Source organism: Meleagris gallopavo, chromosome 1 (assembly GCF_000146605.3).
Source record: "Meleagris gallopavo isolate NT-WF06-2002-E0010 breed Aviagen turkey brand Nicholas breeding stock chromosome 1, Turkey_5.1, whole genome shotgun sequence".
Classification (NCBI taxonomy): domain Eukaryota; kingdom Metazoa; phylum Chordata; class Aves; order Galliformes; family Phasianidae; genus Meleagris; species Meleagris gallopavo.
In genome coordinates, this window is record NC_015011.2 from 131,692,919 (window position 1) to 131,719,377 (window position 26,459).

Sequence of the window (26,459 nt, forward strand, 5' to 3'; positions counted from 1 at the left end):
TCGGTGCACCGTTCGCGCGTTTCTGTAGAAGTCCCGCAGAGACAGAGAGAGCGAGAGAGCGAGAGCGAGAGAGAGACGTCTGAGTGTCTGCAGCCTGCAGGTATTTCTTGCTGATCTTCACCGGAAGCACCGGACTGTTTCTTTTTCCCTTCCCCCCCAACCCCCCACGTTTCTTTAGGGCTACTGCGATTCTTTTGCTGAGTTCTTCCCGCAGAAAAATCCTTACAGGAATTATCTCTTAGAAGGCAGATTTGTAGCTGAGTTATTAAGGACTATTTGTTTTGATGGCTAGGTGGGGAGGTCCTGGGGAATGTATTGTAATTTCTGAATTTGAAAGTTTTCTTGCTTGTAAATTCAGAAAGTCATTGAGAAAGGCAGGAGTAATGCTTTGGAGGGATGTAATCAGCAGAACTCTGTTTTGCTCTGTTGAGCAGCGAGTCCACGGCGTTCAGTATTTGTGAAAATTGATGCGTAGTGTGATGTTCTTTTTTTTTTATATAGTGGAAAAGTTGCACATAGTAAAAAGTTTGTTTTGTAAGTACTTTCTTGAATTCATTGTAAGGGAGTGAAGTGCTTCACAGAGTCAGATGATGTAAATCTTATGAATGACCATAGATCCATCTGGATAATGAAGTCATTTTCCTGCTTTCCTCATGTTTTAAGAAAAATATTTGCAAGACTGGAACACAAAAGAGAGGGCTGCCAGTCTCTTACAGAACAGTCTGTAACTGCCTCTGGCTAGCATGCTGCATGTGCATGTGTCTGTGTCGGGATACCTGTCAGTCTGAGTTGTTAACTTTGTTTTCAGATCTTTTTAGAGCACTTCAACCCTGCAGAGGCTGTTGAAAAGAATTCTTAATTGAAATTAGTTTTGGGTGTGTTTTCTGCAGTCGTTTCTGTGTAAGAGGTAGGTTTGATAGGTTTTGGTCTGAGCAGAGGCAGCTCCCGTGGCCATAAGCAATTGCACAGTGCTGGTGATGTTCACCTTCTCTTTGCATAAAGCAGTGCAGATTGCATGCAGCTGGAAAGTTGTCTATGACTAAGACAACCTTGGTTTGTGGCAAGAGGATATGAGCAGGAATGGCATTCTGAGGCTTGAATCTTGCTACTGTTCTCTTGTGCTGATGGAGAAATCAGATTGCAGTTGGAGAGCTGTGTGTGAAAGCTGGTTAAAAAAAAAAAAAAAAAAAGAGGTAAAACAAGGCTTCTTGTCTACTGTGTTCTGCTTTTCCTGAGCTCTTCCTGGAAGAAGTTCTCAAAGCTTTTATAGAATATATAAAAGACTGTAATCAAACTCTAGTATTGGGAATGAAGTGTGGGGAAAACCATGATCTGCTCTGGAGGAAAGATGCCTCAGAGATGGCTTCATTGCATTCCTTGTGTCATACTGAATTTTCTTGTTGAATAACAAGCTCTCAGAAGATAAATGGCAGGAGAGAAGGTGAGGGAGGGTAATATCCTTTTAAATTTTTAGTTTTCACAAAGAGGAAGAGGATTTTTGGAGCAGAACAGAGCTAAGGAAATGCAGTGTCTGTTGATCTTCCCTGTTTGTTAGGTGTATTTAGCTCTAGCAAAGCTCCAGTGTGTTATTGATGCCTCTTGCCAGGCAGCAATGCCTCCTGCCTTATGTCCTCTTAATTAATTCAGTAACAAAGCATTTTCCAGTGTTTCCATCTGGCTGTTATCAGTGGATATACCTTATTCTGCCCCACCAGGCACATAGTAGGGTACTGAGGGCCATTCTAAAAACTCATGACCAGCACACGCATTGGGGTGCTCCTCTGTTCTCATCCATCTGCATGTTGGGTTTCTCAAAGAAACAGAATTTCTGCAGTCATGTTATCTGTTTACCAGATATTTTCAGTCACAATAGTGTTGAAAGCCCTTGGCTAATTTTAAGCCAGTATTTATTGGCTAACTAGTACAATGAATCTGGCAGAAGTTAGTGTTACAGATTATTAAATTCTTGTAATCTTCAGGAAAATCAGCTGCTTGGTTGAGGAGGGAGGTTTTCCAAGCTGGACAGGGAGTCAGCAGGCTGAGGCTGACTGGTGCATAGTTTCTATCTCCTCCAGGTGGTGCTTGTTTCACACTTTGTAGAAGTAACTCCAGATACTGAAGAGTTTGTAGCCTGCACCCTCTGGTGTTAGTGCAGCTGCAGTGCTGAAGTCACCGACCAGTGGATCCTGGGTGCCAGCTTCATGGGGCCTGCCCTCATTGCACAAGGTCTGCAAGTACTGAGGTCTGAACGGCAGGCTTTGAACCAAAGCTGATCTCCAGTTGAATCTCACAACTGGATCAGTATCCAGTCATTAGCAAAACATGTATGATCCTTAACAAAATATGCATCTTGGATAAAACATCTTGTTAGCAAGAGTTGTAGTTTAGATAAAGCATTATGAGAATGTATTAACCTTTCCTTGTTTTGAAGCATGGTGTCAAGGCCTACGAGTACACAAACTTCCTTGGGTTCCTCTTTGAGCCCTGGCCAGGCTTGAGGTAGAATCCAAAGGCAGAATGAAAGCAGATATTTCCGCCTAATTGTCACACAAACTTGTTTATTCAACAACATAAAAGCTGGATGCACTTGTAGTGAAGTTGGAGACCTCCCCTGGGAGTGGATGCACTGCACAGGACCTCCCTGTTGCATGATGATAAAGCAGTGGGGCAACTAGTGCTGTATCTTTCTTAATCACTAAATTGCTATCCTCATGTAGTGATGGTTAGGTGCATTGCCTTGTTCTGTATTATACTTGCTGTATTGCTTCACTTATTATCTCACAGTTTTAAACTTAAGTAAAGATAAATGCACTTCTTAAGCTTGGTGCCTGTAAATTCTGTGCTGGTCCTGATGACTAGAAAACAGGTCTCCAGGCAGATTACTGATATCCTTCACAAAATGTATTTGCATGGGGAATGAGGAGGACTCCTGTGGAAAAATCATCTGTTCCGTTCTTAAAGTGTGATGTGAACATGGCAGTGGCCTCCCTGAAAGCTATCAACTCCTGAGGAGAGCTCTTAGAGATGCTCAAGAGACTCCTCTTAAATTCTCTTCCATAGTTTCACTAAAAGATGTGAGATTTTTCTGTTCTAGTGAAATCTATTCCGTTAACAAGTGCAGGTCCAGGAAAGAATAGTGCTTTGACATGGAGTGGAGAGGAAGTCCTAACAACAGGTATCAGCAAATCTCCTTGGTCTGTCTGAAGGACTTTGTTTTCTGCTAGTGGAGTCTGTAATGTATTTCTTGTGATGCTTTTCCTGAACAGTGAATGTTTCAAGGGTAATTTGCTGCAAGTAGCAAACAGATTGATCAGATAGAGATACTGCTGCTTTGGCTGGGATTCAGAGGAAGGGTTTTTTGTGTCTTCCCCAAGACTGGAAGTTGAAGTGATAAGCTCCTGGTTTTGTACTTTGATTGTTACAGGCTGAGCAAGCTGGGATGTTTTTGTGGGAGTTCCTAGGTGAACATTTTGATGAGTGAGAATTACACGTTGACTCCAAGGATGAAGAGCTGCATTAATCCTGCCAAGGAACTAAGCCTGTGGTTCCAGAGAGTCTAGATAACTCAAAGCTGATGCTTACCGCAATGCATGGTATTCCTCCCAGTCATGGGGCTGTAGTGAGAAATACCCTGTGAACCCTGGGTTGTATTACAGTGTAGCTGCACGTAGGCACTGGCTGTGCTTACACTTCTGTTTATTTATGGGCTTTTTCTCTGGCACTGAACACAGGAGTGGCTGACTGCATCCAAATTCACTGTAGGAAACTGGATGAACCCAACTTGGTTTCTTGGACTTGTCCACAATCAGACAGTGAATTGTATCTGAGCCAACACAGAAGTAGCCCTTGTTTCTTCTGCTGATCATGTAACCATAAGAAAATTCTCCCTCTTCATACAGGCCCAATTCTGTCTCTTTTGCTTCTTGGCTAGTATATGAGGAAAACTATATTCAAACATATAAGTTGTAGAGAGAAAATTGGGATGACTTCTGGTAAGCAAGAAGGATGTCTGTCACTCATATAAAAGAGTTCTAGGACATCTTTACCCCCTGAATGATAATCTTGTTGAGGACTGCTGAAAGGACAGTCTGCTTCTCATGCTGCTCTACTGCTTAACAAAGAGTGTCGGCTCTGGGACTCAATCCTGAAGGGCAGATTTTGTCCTGCAAAGTGCTTCTTTATTTGCTACTGTCATCCAGCACCTTTAAATCAGCAGCACCTTTACATCAGCAGTTCCTTACCATGTATATATATATGAATGAATATATATATATATACACACACACTGAATGTCCCATTGCAGAGCTGGACATGCATTACCAATTTATACATTAAATCTATTTTACTTTGTGACTTTACAAAAGAGTCCTAGATTCCTACCAGAAGCTCCTTGGATGTGATGCATGAGAGAGACTGTCTCTCAGCCTGTGGCAAAGCTTCTGTCATGTATAAAGAAAGGAGCATGAGCTAGATCCATTTTTGAATATGTCCAAAAATATCTTTTAATCTAACCATTTTAAAATGGAGGAGGTTGTACCACACTTTATTTTTTCTGTCTTTTTTTTTTCTCTTATCACTCAGCTCTTTATTTCTATAATCTCGATGAGAACACTGTAATTCCTCTGCTAAAGGTGCAGTGTTGAAACACATTTTGTTAATATCAACATTCTGTCATAGTCACTCATAAGCCTTGTGCTTACCAGATGTGAAAGGCACTTCCTTATTGGCTCTGGAAAGTTTTTGCCCCACCAGAAAGAGGAACTAAAAGTCTTTGGTGGGAAGGGCAATGTATGCCCAGGTTCCTGTTCACTTATGTGGCTATGCATACTGCATTCAGTAGCATGGATGAAGAGTATGCCTGGGAGAAAGAACTGTTGGATACAAATTAATGCTTAAAAGGAGTAGAATGGTTGAGATTTTTTACAACAAGCAAAGAAATAATCTTGCTTGCATGAGTTTTAATTTTCTTTTAGAAAATATAACTATCATGTCATACTGCTAGTTGTAACCGCCTTGTGAAATGTCCTTGGCATTACTTGTGCCTTGTTAGAGTGGGAGATTTCCTTACATGTACACCTCTACCAGCTTTGTCACTCTGTGAATAGCTTAAGGTAAGGCCAGCTGTGCCTCAGTTTTCCCATGTTGTTGGCTGTGGCATGATAATATTATTCTTAGGGGACTGAAAGGTTGCCAGCAAAGGGAGCAGCAGGACTGCAGCTGGACAAAGTATCAGTGAGGTACTTTCATTTCTTCAGGCTGTTATGATAGGAAAAATGCTATAGCTTTGCTTCTTTCTAATTACTTGGAAGTTGAACCTGAAAATCATCCATCTTTCCCTCTTTTCTTCCAGACCAAGTCCCAGGGAGGAAGCAGTCTTTCCTGAGTCTCTGAGCAGTCACAGGCTGTAAACGGTGCTTATGGTGACAGCTATTGTGAGCAGAAAAAAAGTTATGCTTTTGCAGCTTGCAGCTCCTCTGGAGTAACGATGCCTCCATCATTAATCTTCTCAGGATTTTATGGCCCTTCTCAGGCTCAGATCGTCACCAGGAGTGTTAACCTGAGGCTGGTGATGAGTGTAGCAAGATTCATGCCAGTGCTAATATCTTTCCTTCTCTGTTTCTTTTCCCAGTTGCCCACTCTGTAATGCCCTCATGGGAGCAATCTATATGCAAAAAAATCTGTTTAAACTTCCTTAGTGCCTCATAGAACGAATCACTGTTCCACTGCCAGATGGAAACATCTAGTGCTTGATGGAAATATCTAGAACTCATGTCTGTGAGCCTCAAAAAGTGTCCTCTGTGATTTGCATGACCATTTGGTCTAAGTGAACACGAAAGATTGGCTTAGTTATTTGGATCAACCTTTGCTGTAAATATCTTGACAAGGAATCCAAAAGTCAGCAGAGAATTGACTTTTCCCCTTGTCATCAAAGAGAGTCAAGGGAAGGAGCCAAGCATTCCTATGATTCGAGTGGTCTGTTCTTTTTCTCTGAATCTCTGTGCAAAAGGCTGTAGTCATTTAATTTTTTTTATTCTGAACTGCAATGCAAAATTGAGTAGAAACTTGGGAACAAATGACTGTCCTTAAAATATTAGTGACTCCCTCTATAGCATCTTATCTGCCCCTGAAGTTGTGCTATCTTTAAGTCTAATCAGAAAGTAACCAAAAAATATCCTCCCCACACCTCAGTTCTACTTAACCGAGGGGTGATACTAATGAAAAGGCATTAATGTGATAAGTGGAAGCCAAGTTGGCACAATAATAATTGCTATGTACATCAATAGAATAAATACATCAAATGAGTAAAAGCTTTTATGAAGATTAATCATGAAAACGAGCATGAACCTGAGGATCTGTGTCAAGCAAGACTGTGTGTGAAATGCATCCTGGATTAAAACTGATTTCTCTCTAAAAATGATATTGCTTTTAGGCTATATAAAATGAGCTATAGTTCCAAGCGTTATAAAGTCTTTGTAATTGAATCTTTCTCCCATGAAAGCATAAAATAGCATGATGAAGAAGCATATGTTTAATAATACCTCAGATAGATACTCATCAATTATAGTTTAGAGCACTGCATCTACTTCTAGGGGAAAACACAAATTTTGATGGATCAGAATAAATTTCCAAACAGCAGCCAAGACCATGATACAGAATTTATACCTGCTGTCTCAACCTCTGTCAGTGTGATCAGGTATCACTGCTTAATATGGTAAGAGCATGCCGATACCTATGAGGAGATATTTACAAATTCTTCATCCATTCACATTAAGATAATCTCTAAGCAATATGAGTGGATAAAATAAAGTACATAGCCAAAGATTTAATTAATTATCTTAAAGATGCATGTCTCTGCTCTGTTTGTTAGAAAGGTAATGTGTCCAGAATGCTTTGTTATGGGTCTCTTTTGTCCATTTCAAGAGCTAAATGTTTTTTGTATCAATATTAATACCCAGAATTAGATGCCTGTTTGAACTGCTTTAACAATTCTGGACTTTACAGCCGCCTTGTGGAAGAGCATAAGGACAGGATTTCTATCACCAGTTTAGGGTGTAAAATGTATCTCATGTTGTTGGGAAGATTTTGTCAAGTCCATGTAGAGTCATGTAGTCTAGTGGTATCTGATGGCAAGGAAAGCTGCATAGCTTAGAAATGCGGTGTAATTAAATTCACTGCTCTGTGGTTCAGCAGATGCTTAGCTGCTTTTATGTGGTTATTCCTAAAGTGGAAGGTTTCTGCACTTCTGTAATAGGGTGGCACTCCAAGACTCACATATGGATTGCACAGCACCTCTTTTACACAAGGTGCTGCACAGACGTGCTAAAGCCTTTGGCCTTAGCAATCTGAAAGATGAATTTTGGAGTATGTGTGTATCCTGGATTGCCTTGGAGCTGTAAGTCTGTCCAGCACCAAGTGCCTTTGCAGTATGTAGCGAACAACTTATAGAGGAGTAGTGACAAGTTTCTCTTATGGATAAACACTATACATATGCTATTATGAGTATAAATTCATCTATTTTGCTATTCCTAGTACAACAGTTTTAAAGGATGGTTGTTAATTACATTCTTAGTGTACTCACACATGCAGGATTAACAAATACGTATTTTACTTGTGATTTTTCAAGGTAGTAGTTCAAAGAATGTAGAAAGCACTTGATGGAGAAATTTTAAATCTCATGGATGATACCGTTTAATGTGTCATGTAATGACTCAGAATTCTCAGGATCAAAATCCTCATTAAGCCAGATTAACATCCTCAGGTACTGTCTTGCATTTTGATAGCTAAAACGTGAGAGTAAAACCCAAATGCAGCCAGGCAATTGCGTAAGAACTTCAAGCAGTAGAAAACAGCTATTTTCCCCCTAGAAGTTCTCTTTAATCAACCTTTCTCCTTTTGATCTGTATCGCTTAGTTGTTCTGTGCCATATTCTTCCCTGCAGTGTTCTTATTGGGTTTCCATTAATACCAAAGGTATTGTATGTAAGCATTTGAAGTGTGTGTGTGTGTGTGTGTGTGTGTGTGTGTGTGTGTGTGTGTTGTGTATGTGTGTGTATATGTCTTCTATTCTCAGTCTGAAGCCCCCTTAAATTTTGGATGTACTTTTTGTTCTCGTATACTATGTGTTCAGATAGTATTCTAGGAACACTGTATCTGGTTCCCAGCAAAATGTGTGTGCATATATGCATGTGAGGGATATATGTATGCATATGAGATTATTTATATACATATATTTATTACAGATATTATTGTGTGTGGTTATATGATAATACTTTCATTAAGTACATAGATCCATAAGCATTCAAAAGTGTTCTATTCCTCAGTCACTGATTTAAAAAAAAGAAAAGAGATCTTTGCAGGGAAGGCTCAGCTTGAACACTTTCCCTTTGATAAATAGAATGCATCCATCAATTTTAAATTTCCAGTTGTGTCTGTTGTTCAATGCTCAGTGTCAGTTCTTGAATTTAAAGCTTAACACTGAAGGTTGCTGAGCCAAGTTCTATCAGAGTGTCAGAACTGAATCTTTATCATGATTACTGTACTGTCCTGTTGCAGGTTTTTCTACATAGGTATCTGTTTGACACCTTAAAATTGCATAGCCAGACAATGAATCTTTGGTCACTACAGTTATGTAGTTGATACTTTCTTTAAAGGTGGGGATGGGAGGAGTACTCGTATTATAGTTTTTGGTGTAGTGACCTCTTTCCAAATAAATATGTCCCCTGAGATGGATTGACACATTATTTGCCATATTAAAGTGTTGAACTGCAGAAGCAGTTAGAAAAGGTGACCTTTATGTGATCCACTGTCATTTGTCTGAGCTTCAGCAAAGAGCTGTTGCAGTGGAGCATGGAAGGGTTTTTACCAGTTACAACAAAGGGCTGCTGTTAGCTAGAAATAAAGCAAAATTGTTTATTCTTTTTAAAGAGATTTTCTTTTCTGCATTGTCAAAACTATTCTTCCAAGTGCATTTAAAAATAATAGTAAAAACAATTCAAAACAAGCAACCACGCACAAGCAGCAATTAGAAGGATCTGTAAGTAGAAACAAACCATCAGACCGAAGCAGTAGCATAGACTGCATTTTCATCAATAGAAAAGTTTCAGACCTTCAAGCGCATTTCAAATGAAGGGATCTAATAAGTTATTTCATTAATCACTGAATTCAGTAATCCCATTCACTTACTATGAAAGTGGCCCTGATGGAGAAAGACTTTTTATTTTTGTTTTCCACAGCTGCGTTGTTGTAGAAGGCCACATGTTTCCCATTTGCTGTAGCCTGTGAAAGGTAAGGTAAGGGAATGGTAGGTGGCAGGGCCTTCAGCAGCCCAGGCTGCAGAGCTCAAAGCCCAGTTTGATTTGAAGTTTGGTGTATGGAGAAGGAGAGGTGTTCAGCCCTCAGTTCTTAGAGGAAGCTCTTCTGTGTCATTAGCTATCTTTTCGTTCTCCCAAGAGAATAAACTAAATACTGTATAGTAATTACATCTTATGTACATGAGTGTCACTTAAAAACCTCCATATCAATTAAGTTATTACCTTTCTTTCAGTGTGTCTTAGGAACACATCCAATTCCAGAAGTCTGTTATATGCACTGTCACCTCCTATTAATAGAATTTTTGCTTGTTCCCTTGGTGAGGGATTAAACTTCAGGCATTACTGTCAGTCATTTTTTCAGCAACATTTCATTTTGCTAAATAAATGGTGAATAGGGAGAGCAAGTACTTTGCTTAGAAAGTCTTCAAAGCTTCAACGTTGTTTCTGCTGTGCACTGTCTGCTCTAAGCTCATCCTTGGCATGGCCGTGAGCCTTACTCCTGCAGGCAAGAGGAGTTGCTGCTTTGCTGCTTGTAGGGACAGGGCATTCAGCTGGTGGGACGTAGAGCTGGTATCAGCTGGTGAGCTGAGAAGCTCTCTGATCAAACAGCATGCTGGAGAGATCTGTATTTATGGAAGAAACGTGTTATCTCTGGAAGGAAACATTTCTGATGAGACTTGGTGATCTCGATAGAAAATGAGATCTGTGTAACGACATTGGGAAGTTTTATATTGTAGGTACTATCAACTGAGCAAGTAATTGATTGTGTATGGAAAAATCGCTACCAGTCTTACAAGTATGTGGGAGCAAATAAAGTTTTTCTACGTTTAAGCTTACATAAATATTCTGAAATATTGCTTGCATTGTTTTGTCGAAGAGTTAGCTAATGTTCCTCACCTGTTTGAGCAGCTTTTCAGCGCAGTCTGTTTGTAACTGACTTCCCTTCGCTGAGCTGTTGTTTACTGCCATCCTAGCCTGGCACGATTTCCATTTTCTCTCCCCAAAGGGTGTATTTGTGTTTGAACATTTGCACATGAGCTTCTGGAGTAGTGCAGCTCCCGCTAAAGATAGGACTTGTCTCCTAACAGAGAACCATCAGCTGGATGGAGGAGCAAAGTGGCTGAAATATCTGAGCTCAATCCAGTTCTTGCACACAGATGTTCCTAGTATTGGTGCAGTTTTTATGGAAAATGATTTTAAAAACCTGTATTTCGGAACAGAGTGAAAGTTTTGGTAACTGTTGTTTTATGCATGAATGAGAAATTCACTCTAAGTCGGTTTTTTTCCATCTCCTTTCTTGTTTTTCCTCCCTGAGGCATGTATTTTGATGTAGCCAAAAGCTGCTCTTTTACTTCTAGCTAAATAACTCTTTCAAAATAAATTTCCACCTAAAGGCATTTTCTGTGACATTTATACTTCAAGTCTTGTCTTCATTTAAAGATTTGCAGCACTTTTAGAATCACAAGACACTGTGCTTCTAGTGTTTCACTTTTGAGTTATTTTATCTTTGGTTTTATCCGCTAGTGGTTCTGGTGAAACACAGTGCAGATATTACCTTTCAAGTTAACTGCTGCCTCCGTGAACCTTAGATACAGAAGGCAGTAGAAAGATTCCCGGAACTTCCATAGTAGTACTGATAACATTAACGAGACTGCCATCACAGTGGAGTTGCTTGAGGTCACCATAATAAAACCACTTATCGTTCTAATGCAGTACTTAATGTTGAGTTTCTCCTGCAGAGCAATGCTTTCAGTTTTGTTTTCACTTTCTCCATACTTAACTTCTAGCTATAATCTCCAGAAGAAAATATCAGGTTGGACATTAGGAAACATTTCTTCACTGAGAGAATGGTCAGGCACTGGCACAAGCTACCCAGGGAGGTAGTTGAATTACTCTCCCCAGAGATGTTTGAAAAACATTCAGATGTTCTGCTAAGAGTTGTAGTTTAGAGGGGAAACATTGATGGTAGGCAGGAATTGGACTAGATGGTCTCATAGGTCTCTTCCAACCTTTGTGATTCTATGAAACTTTACATATTTTCTGGAGAAATCAAGTTTAAACTGCCTATGTTTTGGAGAATAGCTAGCTTTTATTTTTGGACACTTTTGCTGTGTTGAGAATTACAACTAAAAGCTTGCCTGGTGGCACTCGTGTTTCACAGTGTAAGCCTGAACTTATGTATGTTTCCATCCAGTTGGAAGCATTGCCATTTATCACTCATTTTTATTATTAGATGTGGTCTGATACAATCTCCAAAAGACCTGGACTGGTAAACAAGCTTGGCTTTAACTCTTATAGTCTGTTAATATTCACACAGTAAAAGCATATGACTTTTGTGGTTTGTAACTGCTTAGTTACAACATTTTTGCATATCCAATACTGCTCGAACAAATCAGCTTACTGGCACTGCTAGCAGTGAAGGAAATGCTTGCAGAAGAGAGGCTGAAAGTATGGATATATCCCAAAGCTTGTAGAATTCTTTCAAAGCTTTTCCTTGGTGCTTTTCAAACTGTGAGATACTCTCATATCTGATGTGAGGAAGTTTGGTCTTTCACTGTTAGGACTTTGGAACTTTATGAGCAAGAACATGTCACAAGCTTGTGCTCTGTTAGCAGAAATGGGTTTTCTTGATACAGAAGAGTCATGTTAACATAGAGGCTGCAGGAACTGCAGTATTTTTGATTGTGCAGTCTAAAAGCAATATGCTTAGGAATTTTCACAATCTGAATGCATGTGGAATTTATATGGAATGCTTGAATGCTCCGGAAAATTGTAATGGTTTTGATTCCTTATGTTTTCTGCAGATCTATTTATGTCATTGCTTCTAATCCCTTGTTTTCTGCTATGTGGCAGAAGCATTTCAAAACTTAATTCTACTGCCCCCCTCCTGGAGAACAAATGTGTCCTTATTCACATACAAGGAAATGTTAGCTCTGCAAATGTCACAGGAAGAACTGTATTGTCCTTCATGGAGCCACTTGAATGAAGTAACTATAAGGAAGTAATTTTAAGAAGTTCAACCCTGATCCCTCACATTAAAAAAAATAGAAAAAAAGAAAATCTTCTGTACAACTTTAAGTAGGCTGATGTTTAACTGCAGATGTATGGTACATTTTAACTCTTTATAAAAAAGGAATCTCCTGTTGGGTAGGAATGCTTGTGCCATTGACATTAAGCAAAACTGCAAACACTGTAGTGTGGTAGTGCATTGGGCTCTGTATGAGCCTGCCATCTGAGAACCTTGGATCCCCTATGTTTTTGGAAAAACTGTAACACAAGGGTCTCCTGGTGTCATGACACCATTTCTGATTCAGAGCGGCAATTTCATGTAACAAGAAGTTGGAATTGTGGAAATCAGGTAGCTCGGGCTCCCTGTCCTGAGGGAATTTCCAAGGACCACACAGTTGATGTCATCAACCCTGACTTATGTTTGTATGCTTTTCTTCCTGTGCCTCTGTCCTTGTACAGCACTTTGGAGAAAAGCTTGATGACTCTTACCATGAGGGACTGCTTTTTTTTCCCCTTAGATTTAGAGTTTATTGGTTCTCTATCAGTCATTAGTCAAATGTTTTGCCTAGTGTGTTATTTACTAGCAGCCTAGTGGTAGTAATGGTGATAGATGACGGTTGGCCTAGATGATCGTGTAGGTTCTTTCCAGCCTTGTGATTCTATGATTTTTCAATTAACAGGTTGTAAAACAAGTAGATAATTTTAACCTGTTTGTGTTGTAAAAACCTTTTTAGAATTGGAAACTGCACATAGTGACACTATCAGCCAACTAACTGATAGTGTCCTATTTCTTCATGTTCTCCTATCCCCAGGAATAGCATGAATTGACTGTTTTACAATTGCTGGCATAAAATGAAGCGATCTAAATTGAAGAGAGATTATATTGACAACACTGGCATCCAGAACATGCTTGTTTGCAGTCTCCCTCTGGCTACATCAGCATATCGATTTGTAGGCTATCTGCCCATTTCGTGTGAGTTGGAAAGCGGGGCAGTTTATTGGAGATTGCATTCCGAAGCTCAGGCTCTCCTATTTCTTTGTCAGTGTCAGGCAGGATTGCTGTTTTAAGGGGAGGAATTTTTTTTAAAGGTATAATGACTTTTCTTGTAATAGCAATTCTACCTGTATATATCCCAGGCGTTCTGAACTGTCAGAGTTCTTATTCTTCTTTGTTGTGCAAAACATCACAACTTTCTGAATTCATCTTGGGGCTGTCAGCCTTGTACGCCTATATTCAAATTGAGTTTTCAACTACTTTATGTTCCTCTGCATTTTCTTGTTGGAAATGGAGAAAGCATGTGTACTTACAGATTGCAGGTGGAACCCTTTCTGAATGAAGTGGCATGTATAGCTTGCATTCTGAACAGAACAATTTTTGAGAAAGGTAATGGTGTTTAAGATCTCTGTTATGGCATACTGGATCCCTCTGGCCCCGAGGCTGTGGCCAGGTGGCTTCTAGAGATCCCCAGAAAGGTGACGCTGCAGCCTCTGGGCATCCTGTACAGTGTTGTGTCTCCCACACCGTACAGAGGTGTGCCTGGTGTTCAGAAGGAACTTCCCTTTTGTGCCAGGTTGTGCCTATGGCCTCTTGTCCTGGCGCTGAGCACCACTGAAACGATCCTAGCTGTGTCCTCCCTTCAGGTTTTTATAGACATTGATGGGCCTGGGCCTCCTCTTCAGGCTGAACAGGCCCGGCTCCCTCAGCTGAGGCGCTGCAGGTCTTCTATCGATTCAGTTGCACTTCCGGGGGCACCATTCTGGAGGTGTTTTAACAGGACGTGGGACTCAGTAGATCGGGCTGATTGTTGAACTTGATAATCTTCAGGTTCTTTTTCCCCCATGTGATTCTATGATTCTAATGTAGAGGATAAAATTAACTCTGTTTTGTTTGCCATTATAATATATTAGAACGTCAGTGGTACTGACATTGCTTGCTGTTGTATTCGTTGGCTGTCACGGAGCTGTGTTGTTTCTGGTAATTACCTGATGTGTAGAAAAATGTGGAGGCATGCGGTTGTCTTCGTGCAACTGGCAGATAGCTTCTGAAAAGGTTGCTGGTGCTATAGGGATAAGTAAAAAAGATTGCTGGATCTTCACTCTGGAGAAGTACAGTGAAGGGAAGAAATTGAGGAAAATCCAGAATGCAGTGGGTATTATTCTCCACCCAGCACAGGACTGGAGTAAGCTGCTCTTGTCCTGGCAGCAAAGACAAAGCAAATGCTTCTTCTAAAACTATGCTTATGTGCTCCCTTACAGTATATTCTCCACCAAGGCTTATGGGAGCAGTACCCTCTTGATGGCGGAGATTTCCTCATTGAATTATGTTACTTACTGAAGCATTTTTAAGTTCCTAGTGTAGATGGATAACTGTTTAAATGCAGAAAACTTGCAAGTAATCTGTCTATATGAGTGTGAGTATAGGATTTATGTATTAAGTATCATACCCAGGATGGAAGAAATACTGTTGTTTTTTGTTGTTTTTTTTTTTTCTCAGATCAGAACTTTGCTAACTTTGGCATAGTTTTATAATGCTATATGCAAAAAACTAAATGGGTTTTATAACTTCTACTGCATTAATGTATATCTGAATAATATTTCATATACATACAGAGGCAATCTTATGACTAGATTTTATTGTCAAGATGTTTTTATACTTCAGTGGCTGAAAAAGCAACGAAGGTCACTGACTTTCCTTATTTTTAAAGAACGGATACCATTCTGAGATTTATTTTCTTTATAGCACTTCCTCATTTTTCTCTTCCCCTTTGCATATTTCAGAACTGTTTGAAAAATTTGAGCAAGACTTACAGGATATAATTGATTGGTGAATGTGTTTTAATATTTTGTTGCAGAAGGACTCCATGAAAGATGACAGAAGAAGTTATTGTTATTGCAAAGTGGGATTACACTGCACAGCAGGACCAAGAACTTGACATCAAGAAAAATGAGCGTCTTTGGCTATTAGATGATTCCAAGACATGGTGGAGGGTAAGAAACGCGGCCAACAAAACGGGATATGTGCCATCAAATTATGTGGAGCGAAAAAACAGCTTGAAGAAAGGTTCTCTGGTTAAAAATCTAAAAGACACGTTGGGTAAGTCCTTTTCTTTTTCTGAAGTCTAATATGCTTGATGTGCTTCAGATGGGGAATGCGTATAAATACTTCTGTGTGCTTTTTTTTTTTCTTTCGGTGATGTGTTAAATAATGACTGAGAGAGGAGAGGAGAGAGAGTGTGGGGGTAGGGGAGGATGGTGTGTAACCTGTTTTTGTCACATCATATAAAGGAAAGTTAGGTTTTACTTTTGTTCCAGATTGTCAGAGGTTATGTATTTTCAGTGGTTGAAGATCAGTGTTTTCACTGAGTTAGGAACTGCTGAGTCCTCTCCTCTCATGCCAGATCCTCTTACAAATACGAGGGTGTAAATGGGTTGTTCAGCATTGCTATGATAGCAAAGTTCAGTCACTTCATAAATGGGGTTATGTGGTGTGGCAGTGTGCAGTGTCAAGGGGTTATGCTTCTGTTGTCTGATGTGATGATACTTCTGCTTACAAGCTTAGTATGTGCTCTGTGTTTTATGTTTGCTTTCTTTTTTTTTCCACAAGTGTATCATCGAGTAACATAGCTTTGAAAAACTTTGAGTGCATCTGGAAGAAATGTATTTGGAAGTCAGATTAAATGAGGGTTTTTTCTTATTTTTGCAGTGATTTTAGTGACTTACTAAGTTATTGAAAAATAAAGGGTTTTGCATATGGTTGGTTAAGGTTAAACGTAGTGATAAATGGTCAGATTGCTTATAGAGGCCCAAAAAACTGCTAGTTGGTGCTTTTGGATGTAGTGAACAGAACAATATGCGTGGAGGTGTTTTGGGAGTGTTTTTACTTGTTTGAGTTTTTACCAATGATTTGCAAACTCTTATGTAGGGGAAACTCATTCTGCTTCAGTTTTCTGTAGAAAATACCAACTCAACAGAAAAATCAGAATTTGGGATTAAACTTGTTAGAAAACAAGGAAGTTCCCTTAGAAGTGTCATGGTCATTGCTCATGTAGTTGTATTTCAGGTGTTCTGTGTGAGTGTTGTGTCTAACGGAGCTCTTTGTCCCTTTCTCATTGCTATGTTACCCACTGCTGAGCTGCAATAAAGAGCATGGAAATTGAGGATAGCAGAATGACAGGTAGTCAAACAAGGTTATAACCAAATGTAAAGGGATAATGTTTAAAATAATAGGCCTTTCTGCAGTTCTTGGATTGGAATGCCAGAAAATATAATTATGCCTCTTCAAAGATCTGTACAAAGAATAAGTTCCAAGATAAATTAACTAGTTAAGATCAAAATCCAAATTATAATTTTAAGCTCCTTTATATAGATTTTCTTTTATATATATATATATATATATATGTACATAGTCTAAAATTATTTTATGAAAAGATTGCACTTCTGTTGTGATAATGCATCAAGTGTTTGTGTAAAAATGTGGAAAGCACTTATCTAAATAAACCAACTTTTCACATCCAACAGAAATACAGGGAAGGAGCTGGTGTCCTCACATATGTTCCAGGGTTCCTCCTTGAGCCTCACAAAAGCTGTGTGCTGTAGGGTTTTTCACTACACTACAGTGGTGACCAAAAAAAGCACGAAGCATGAGGAAAGCGTGGTGGTTTTGTGTATGAACTTGCCCTCTTGTTGTGTCTTTCGGACCTCGACACACTGCACGCAGCTCTAAAGGACAATAGCTGCAATGTGTCAGTTTTCTGTATATCTTCTAATTTTATCTGTGTATACTTCTGTTGAGGCATGTGACAAAACCCAGGTTTCTCTTTTGGAGTGACCACTATCTGCTAAGTGTTAAGCATCTCTTGTGCTCATTTATGCTCCTACTTTCTGTGGTGATAAGGCACTGCCAAAACCATAGATAGCCCAAAGATCAGCTCAAGTTAGGTCTGACACCTTCTCACATGCAAAAATGCAGATGCTTGAGTATTTTTTCTTTATGGTTTAAGTAATATGAACTGCTCAGTGTGGTGATGCTTAAGCTTGTCCTGTGTATCAGACCTATGTACAGTTTTCCTTTTTAGCTGTCCTGGGTTAGAGTTCCTCAGTGTAATTTTGTCTTTAAGCTTTGCATGTTTTATATAGTAGTTTCCCAGTCAGAACAAGGAGAGGATGTGTCCTAACTTAGAGGATGCTTTGCGCTGAGTGAGCAGCAAGAATGTGATCTTATTTATTTATTTATTCATTCATTTATTTATCTGATACTCGTGTTCTCCTTATAGAAATAAGAAAATTCTTCTAAGATCATACAAAAAATTAAAAGCTCGCTAATCCAGCACAGATGGGAATTGGTGGTCATGAGTGTTAGCCCTTAAATCTCAAATTTGAAGCTGTCACCACAATAGTAGTGGTCAGGGGGATGGGGTGAAAGAAAAAGAGTTAGTTAATAATAAGTCAAATATCCTATGGAATAGCCAGAGAGAAATTGCAGGTCTTTTGTTACTTTCTGTGGCAAGGGTAATGGTCTTTAAAGAGAGTGATCAGAGTTGTGCCTGGATCCACCTTTGGAACTGCAGCACTCCAGTAAGTTGTTGATCCTATGGAGATCTGCTTCTCCCTGTCTGTTATTTAATCGATACCGTAACTATTTAATTAATGGTTGCCATAGTTCGCCGTTGAGATGTGGCAGCTGAGTAGTTCTTCATCCATGTGATGTGTGTTCTAATGAAAGCTTATGGTATCAGTTAATACGATGGCATGTCATATAGAAAAACCAAGTATGCTTGGAAGCTTCATTACCTATTTGCTGTTGCCTCTATCAAGAAAATTTTTAATCTCATCAGAAGATGAACTCGTGCTTGTTTGATGAAAGCTGATTTCCTAAAACTGCTGACTGTCGTTAATTGAATTTCAGACCTTTAATAATTTTTAATTGAATCCCATCAGCTTTCCTGTTGTTTGGCTTGGGGTTCAAGGGAGGTTAATGAGCTTGTATGTACCTGGAACACGCAGCTTGCTATTCCGAGATAGTTGCCCATTTTCAGCACAGTGTTGATCTTCTGAAATTTCCATTGTAGTTTTCAAAAAAAACAATTGGCAAATAAAACATGTTCAGAGCCAGCTCTTTTAAATGCATTGAATGCAAATTAAAAGGCTGATTAACACTTGTTAGCATATGTTCATTAAATCAGTTACTTCTGGACTGAAAACAAGCTCACCTCAAGTCCCAGATGACCTCCACTAACTTCTGAAGTATGCTCTTGTATTGTCTTACTCTTTTTGCAAAACAATAGTCTTCTTTGCACTGTTAACTTTCTTTTCTCCTTTCTAAGGGCTTACTCTGTTGTTCTCTATCCTCTTTTAGTCCTTTCAACTGGGAATTTTTCCAAAACTCCTTGCTTTCCTGAAGCGACTTTGAGAGATTTGAAGACTTGTTATTTTTGTGCTGATATCTGTCTGGTTTCATCACCTTTCTGTTTGATACTACTTCTGTATTCTTAAATCTCTTTTCTCAACTGAACTCTCCTAGACTCATAGCTACAACTGACTGTTTTTAATGAAGGAAATCTAGAGTTTAGGCCACCTATTAAGTATTTTAAATGATTCAACTTCTCATTCTCTTTTTTTTGTCTTAACTGAGTGATACTGAAAGTAAAAAGCTAATGGCAATTTAGCCATTTTAAATTACGATCTTCTGTTTGCTCATATTGAATGAAATCTGGTAATTATTACTGTTCTTTAGGCAAAAGCCAGTTTTCCAGACCTGTGATTAAAATTTCATCTTCATTCATTATAATGAAGTTTAAAATAGTTTCCTCAGAACAGTGGTTCTTTTGCGGGGAGGATATTTTTTTATACATTTTAGTTAAGTGCTAAATGAAAGACGTCCAGCATACATCTCCCAAGCAGAGATCTTCTGTAATAGTTATTCCTACGTGTTGGGATCTTGGTGCTGGCAGGATCTGAATGGATGCTTGCCAGTACTGCCCCAGAGCTGCCTCTGAGATCTCTGCATCCATGACCGAAGGATCCTGCTTTTGCAGCAGCAGTGGTATGCCTGCTTCTTCATCTCTGTCCTAGTGCATAGAAATATTATCCAAAGAAAGCAAAAATATGTAAGAATATGCTTGTATCTGTAACAAAAATAAAAGCCCTACATTTTTTTTCATTACTTTACAAGTCATTTTCCTACACCAGTACGGCTCCTGAGACAGCAGTGTGTGAACGGTGAGTGGTGAGAGGGGTCTTGAAGCGCTGGGTTGATGCTTCATTTATGTCTGTGATTTTCTGACAATCGCTTTTGCTTTTCAACCAGTACTGTGGGCTGGTAGTTTCTTAAAGGTGTCCCATCTTACTCCCTTTAATAAACAATTGCATTAAAAAAAAAAACACCTTTAAAGACGCTTCAGTTTTGGATACTTTTTAGCAGATATCCAACAAAAGAAAGAACAAGTTTATCAGCAGACACTAAAAGTACAAGAGATGCTCACAAACAATGTGGGAACAAAAGAAACACTCTACAGATGAGTGCTGATAGTGATGGCAGATAACTTGATGAGATGTCACAGAAGTGTTCAATCTGTACAAGACTCCTTGCGTTTCTTCTTTATTAAACTTTTATACATCAGCAAAATATTTCAGTAACTTTTTCAGATGCAGTTCACTTGTTACACTGGACATTTCACATGGAAAGGAAATGTTATCAAATGAGATGGAGAGAAAGCAGTCCTTATTTGCATTATTGTTCCTCTAGAGTTACTTCAAAGTGTTGAGTGTAGAGAAACAATATCCTGTGTTTATGAACCTCTGAGTTGTTTACCTTGATCAATCTGTAGATCCGTGCATTGGTTCCTGACTGCTCGTATGTTATTGTTTCCAGAAATCATTGGTTTTACACCTTTCCTCTCTCCAATGTATTTTTCCTTTCATATATTTATGTATATTTATATGAAAAGCTTTTATTCCCACTTTCATACTTAACATTTTCCCATGCGAGAGCAAATTAATACCATTTTTACCTTGTCTTTCCGTTAACTGGAGGGAAAGCTGGTTCTTTTTTCTTTAAACACTAGCTTTAATAAAAAGCTGAAATAGAGAATTTCTAATGTATTGTTTCTTCAGCATTGGAAAACACTGTTGGTTGAGAGGCTCTGCTTACTCCTTTTTGATACGTTTCAACTCCAAAGCTAAATCATTACCATCCTTTCTCTGCATAATATAGTCATGAAAATTCATTCTGCAAATAAGTCATCAGTCTTTAAATTGTGTGTGGGTTAGTGAGCTTTATTTCTTGTTTCGGCTTTGAGGATTTGAAAAAAAGAACTCGGGTAGTTCTATTGTGTTATGTCACACTTATTTTTTTTTTTCTACCCAGCTTCTTAGAAATGCCAGTAGCAGCCAAACGTTTTGTCAGCGAGCACATGCATTTTGTGTGTGTGTTTGATTATTCCCATGTCTACCTTCTGACAACCATCGTCTGTTCTTTGTGATCAGCCAGGTAGGCTGCAGAGTTTTAGGCCAAAACACCTTTCAGAAGTTTGACCCTCCTTGACTACAAGGTTTCAGAAAACATCTCCTCCATCTGTAGTTAGATCTGATGTAAAAATTTGTTGCCTTACATGATTTGTTCTAGCTTCCATCTGGCTGTCACTTTGTGTAACTCTTTCTGCTAGATTTAAGAGCTGTGTACTAACAGAAAGCTCTTCTTTGTTCACAGTGCTGTTCTGACATTGATAACATCACACCTAAATCTTTTCCTGAGTGCTGAAATTCGATTACTACTTAAATATTTCACTGGTGAAATTTGCTTACTTTGTCTCTTATTGTATTTTTTACCTGAAATTTTCCCAGTTCTTTACAGCACTATTTTAAAAAATGTAATCATGAGAAATATGCATAGTATTTCTGTTACAGTTTTGGCTATAAATTGTCTTCCATAAACTTGGCTTAATAAATTTGTGTTCATTTATCTGCAAACTGTCATAGGTCTATTAGTTTTACTATTGCAGAAAACACATTAAATTGGTAATATGACAGGATGATCAAGTACCATTTTGAAAATATTTTTATTTGTTCTTAATTAGTTGTTGTCAAATTCAGTGTTTTCTGGGTGTTAAATTTATTACAGAATAAAAGAATAGTGGCTGTAAGAATAAATACATTCTTACTGTACAATAAAGTCATTGATGTATGTCACAATTTCTTAAACCTTATGGAGTGCATTTTAATAAAATACCGTGCCTTGTAAGGCAATGTGAATTATTTTTATATTATATTAGAACTTTGAGTTTCCAGTGTTGTTGAACTTCCTTATTGCAGACCTGTAAGAAATGATAGTCATTTATTAAATCTGTTTAGGTTCTGTGGCTTTTTTTTTTTTTCATAAAAGAATGTTCTGAATTTTCTACAGTGTGTAGCTACTTTTCATGGTGTTAAATCATATATAAAGATTTCAAAGAAAGAATGATAGGAAGTCTTTTGTTTAGCCAAGTATTTGTGCTATTTCCCACAGCCTTCAGCCAGAGAAACTGCTGCTCATGGCTCACATGGATGTACTGCTTGCTAGGTGGGGAACCGGCTGGATGACTGGGCACAAAGAGTTGTTGTGAATGGAATTAAATCAGATTTGCTGCAGTCACAAGCAGTGTTCCCTAGGGCTCGGTACTGGGGCCAGTCTTGTTTATCTTCCTTATCAGTGATCTAGATGAGAGGGTCAGTTGCGTCCTCACTAAGTTTGAGGACAACATTAAGATGGGCAGGAGCATTGACCTGTTTGAGCATAGGAAGGCTCTGCAGGGGGATATGCATGGGCTGGACTGATGGGTTGCATCCAGTTCTGTGGCATTCAGCAAGGATAAATGCTGGCTGCTGCCCTTGAGTCACAACAACCCCATAAAGTGGTATAGGCCTGGGGAAGAGCGGCTGGAAAGATGCCTGGCAAAAAAAGAACCTGGGGATGCTGGTTGGCAGCTGGCTGAACACAAGTCAGCACTGTACCCAGGTGACCAAGAAGGCCAGCGGCATCTGAACATGCATCAAAAATAGTATGGCCGGAAGGGCCAAATTGATTTTCCATCTGTATTCAGCACTAGTGAGACTGCATCTCAAGTGCTGTGTCCAGTTTTGGACCATTCACCACAAGAAGAGTATTGAATTGCTCAAGTGTGTGTGGAGAAGAGTTGTGAAGCTGGTGAAGGGTCTAGAAAATGAGTTATGAGGAGTGACTGAGGGAACTGGGGTTGTTGGATCTGAAGATGAGGAGGCTGAGGGGAGGCCTTATCTCTCCACAACTATCTGAGAGGAGATTGTAGTGAGGAGAGTATTGGTCTTATCTCAGGTGACACGTGATAGGATGTGAGGTAATGGCCTCAAGATATGCCAGGGGAGATTTGGATTGGATGCCAGGAATAATTTTTTCATGTTATGGGTGGTCAGACATTGGAACACACTGCCCATGGAGGTGGTGAAGTCCCAGACCCTAGGAGCGTTTAAGAGAGGTTTGGACTTGGCACTAAGAGACATGGCTTAGCAGTGAACTTGGTAACGTTATGTGGATAGCTGGCTTCATGATCCTAAGGGACCTTTCCAACTTAAATGATTCCATAATTTCTGTGAATTATCTCTAGATGAAATTAAAAGTAAAATCCTCCTCTAGGAATACAACAGAACTTAAAATATTTTTCTTATATCGCTTCATGTTTCTTCTAAGCTTTCCAGTTTATCAAAAATTGTAGGTATGACAATAGTGACATGTCTGTCATGTCTCTTGGAAGACTTGGATGAGTTTGTGTTGGGACTTGTAAGCAACATCTATACTGACATTTAGCTCATGTTTATATAGAGGAATTAGTCAAAGTTCTCATATACAGTACAAATTGATCCTAAGCTTTCCAGACTCTTTGTATTAATATAGTTTATTTCATAGTTGCATTTGATCAACAAAAGCACTTCTCCACTGTTCCACATCCTGTTTTTAACTTGCCTTGCTCAAAATAAGATGGCAAAAGTCTTCATTCTTCACTGATGATGAAATTGAGGAATGTGATTTTTATGGTGGTAACAAAAGCTGATAATAACTGCTTAGGTGTGATTTCTTGGGTGGTTGAACAATTGCCTTTTTACTGTCTTCAGAGCAATAAGAAGTCAGTCTGATAGTGGATTGCTGTTACTAGATGCCAAGAAGACAGAAAGGGAATATGCTCTCAGGGATTTCATAACACTGGGAATATGTTTCTTCTGTTGTCATCTAGAGCATTCAGGTTTAGTAAGTAGTGGTGCTAATGCCACTGGAGTGGTATAACAAGGAATTCAACTGCTTTTCTACTTCCTGGAAATATGTCTGCCTTATGATCATCATCATAACCTAGATCTGAGTTAATCTGCTTTCTGCAATCCACTGATGATCTTTGAAGGTCTAGAGATATTTAATAGCAGTGTTTCTGTCTGTGGAAAGTGATACAGGAAGATCCTGTTGACAAGGTAGGGCCTGCTTATCTCAACGTTGATTTTATATATATATATATAATATATATATATATATACATACATACATACAAATAAATAATAGCAGAAGAATTTAATCATTCTGAATTGGTGTTACATTATGTATGCTAAAGTAATAACCCAGGATATGTCAAAGAAAGTTGCACACTTATGGTTATGGGCATATTGTATACCTGTTAAAATTTATGTAACTTTTATACCTAGTAAGCTTTGTCCAGTAAAAGTAGTATTAAACAAATTGTCTGTGTTCTGAGGAACTAAAACTAGACCTTCTTAAAAATATATGTTATAATTTCTAAAAGAACTTGTGCTAAAAAGGAAAAAAAAAAGTTGAAATAGCAAAGCAGGCTGTGGGGGAAAAAAACACCAAGCATTGTTTGGTAATGCTGCTGCTTGTTCTCAATAAAGGCCTGCGGTGCCGGATGTGTACAGTAGGCCTTTTATCTGATCCTAGGTGTGAAGTCAGAAACGGCGGTCGTGAAAGCAGAACCTGCTGCTTCTTGCAGTGTCCCTGAGCTCCAGCTGGCACCTGGAACACACCTTGGCTGTTATTTCAATTTTCAGTTGCGCATATTACATTCTGTTGAAAGTTTCTTCTATGCAAATTATTTATTGGGATGGATATTTAAAGGATTTGCTGCTTTAATAACATGGGGAGAAAAACAAACAAACAAACAAAAAAAAAAAAACAACCAGGATTTGTCAGGATTTGTCCTACCTTTTGGCAGATTTTTTCTTATCTAGTGAAATGTTGCAAGGCTGAGGGTATAAAGAAACCTTTGCTTGTTTAGAAAGAACGCTTTCTTTGTACTGGAGGCTTTGTGTAATGGGGTCTTCCCCTCCCCCTTTCTCAGCCTATGTGCTTGTGCTTGGAGGTGCAGTTTGACACTTATGTACTGCAGAACAGTTCTTTGTTTTAGTCATAACCACACTTTGCAAAGATATGACAATTACCTGAACTATGCTTGTGGTGCTTTCTTTTGGTGATATTACTGCCCTCAGCTGTTGCAGTCTGAGGGTCTTGGTTTTGCTTCTTGATTAGCCTCTGATGTTTTAACATGTATTTGTGTTTGGCCTCGGGTGTCTCATTTTCAGTACTAAGTACTTCTGTAGTTTCCTGTTCAAGAGAGTCATCCCACTGCCACTGGTTTTCCTGACCCCTCTTGCAGCCCGAACTTGGCTTGCTGCGCATGGCTGTGACCCACACATGCACTGAAGTAACATGGCTGGCAGAAGAGGTACACACAGAGTGCTCTCACACACAGTGCTCTCGGTGATACCACTTCTGAAGAATTATGGTGACTCAGAGGATGAACTGTTCTTCTGTATTGACATGGCAATGGCTGCTCTTTCTACTGAAAGCATTGTGGGAGGATTTCCTCTGATTCAGATGCAAGTATTTCCTCCTGTTGCATCCCCAGATAGCTCTTCCAGTATCACTGGATCTCTTCGGTGATTCTCTCCCCACTCCCCTCCCCCCCCCAACCTGGCTGTTGAGCATTTCATCTTCCAGGGTCTCTCAGTTTCTGATCAGTTTCCACAGCTCCACTTTTAGAAGATACGTGGCCAGCCGGTGATGTATTTTCATACCGCACAACCAAAACTTCTCAATTAGTACTCATGCCAAAAATCAATTTGTTTTGTCTTAGCATGTACAAGAGGAGATTTCCATTCCTTCCCTGAGTCTCAAAGATGTTTCATTTTGTGGTGTATGGCATTGAGCAGGAATCTTGATGCTGACAATGTATGCAGGCATCCAATGGTTTAAAAACCTGCTATGCAAAGGCAGTGTCCACCACTTTTTAAGGAATAGGATTCTTAGTGGCAAAGATGGCTTTCCTTGACGTACATTTCAACAGTAAACATGACTGTTTGCTTTTAATTAGATTTGGGAAGACATGTCTCTTATTTTAATGTTTTCTTAGAATGTTAGGATTGCCTTGGGTTATTTTTACTTATCGTGGCATGCTACAAAACTCAGTGGGGTAATAAGATTACAATGTGGGTGGAAACATTTTTAAACTATTTCTGTTTGAAAGTGAAGACTATATGTAAAGTGTATTGTCTTTTGAATTTGTAGACAGAAATTGGAACCACAGATCCAGATGACTTTGGGAAAGTCCATCCATTTTACATGCCTTTTATACTCTGTATGGGATTTAAAATCCCAGGGCTCTTTCAATTTTGCCAGGTGAGACTTCTTGTACCTCGCTTTTGCACTGGAGTAGGAAAATGCAGGAGACCATTGACGGAAGCCTTTGCCTCCTGTGTTCGGTGCCTTTGAAAAACTATGTAACTCCATGTAGAACATCTTTCATCTAAACCTCTTGGCACTGAAATGCTCTTGGTACAGGAAATTCGTTATCTGGCAGTGAAATTTGAATGTACTTTTCCTGGTAAGAGATAAGCACGTTTAACAATATCTAAATTACAGGAATTAGCGTAGTAGTTGTTTTTAATGCAGTTGTTGAGTTCATTTCTTATGGAAGTTTCTGTACCAAATAGTGGTTGCTATATGGGAAACTTTGACAGTACTTCTTCCTGTATTTGGAGGGGAAAAAAAAGCTAGTGATAAAGCAGCCTGGTTTTAGAAATGTCAAAATTTTACTTTGACATTTAAAGAAGAGTTTCCATTTTCTGATTTTTT

At 39.0% G+C, this 26,459-nt stretch overlaps 1 protein-coding gene across 1 annotated transcript in view; it reads left to right on the plus strand.

The window, feature by feature from the left end:
• The window catches only part of NCK2 (NCK adaptor protein 2), a 91,484-nt gene that overhangs the window by 47,326 nt on the left and 17,699 nt on the right, over positions 1-26,459 (plus strand). The window contains exon 3 of the mRNA XM_003203176.4: positions 15,172-15,413. Within this exon, the coding sequence (XP_003203224.1) occupies positions 15,188-15,413 (226 nt within the window). The 5' untranslated portion in view covers positions 15,172-15,187. The remainder of the gene's footprint in view (positions 1-15,171; positions 15,414-26,459) is intronic.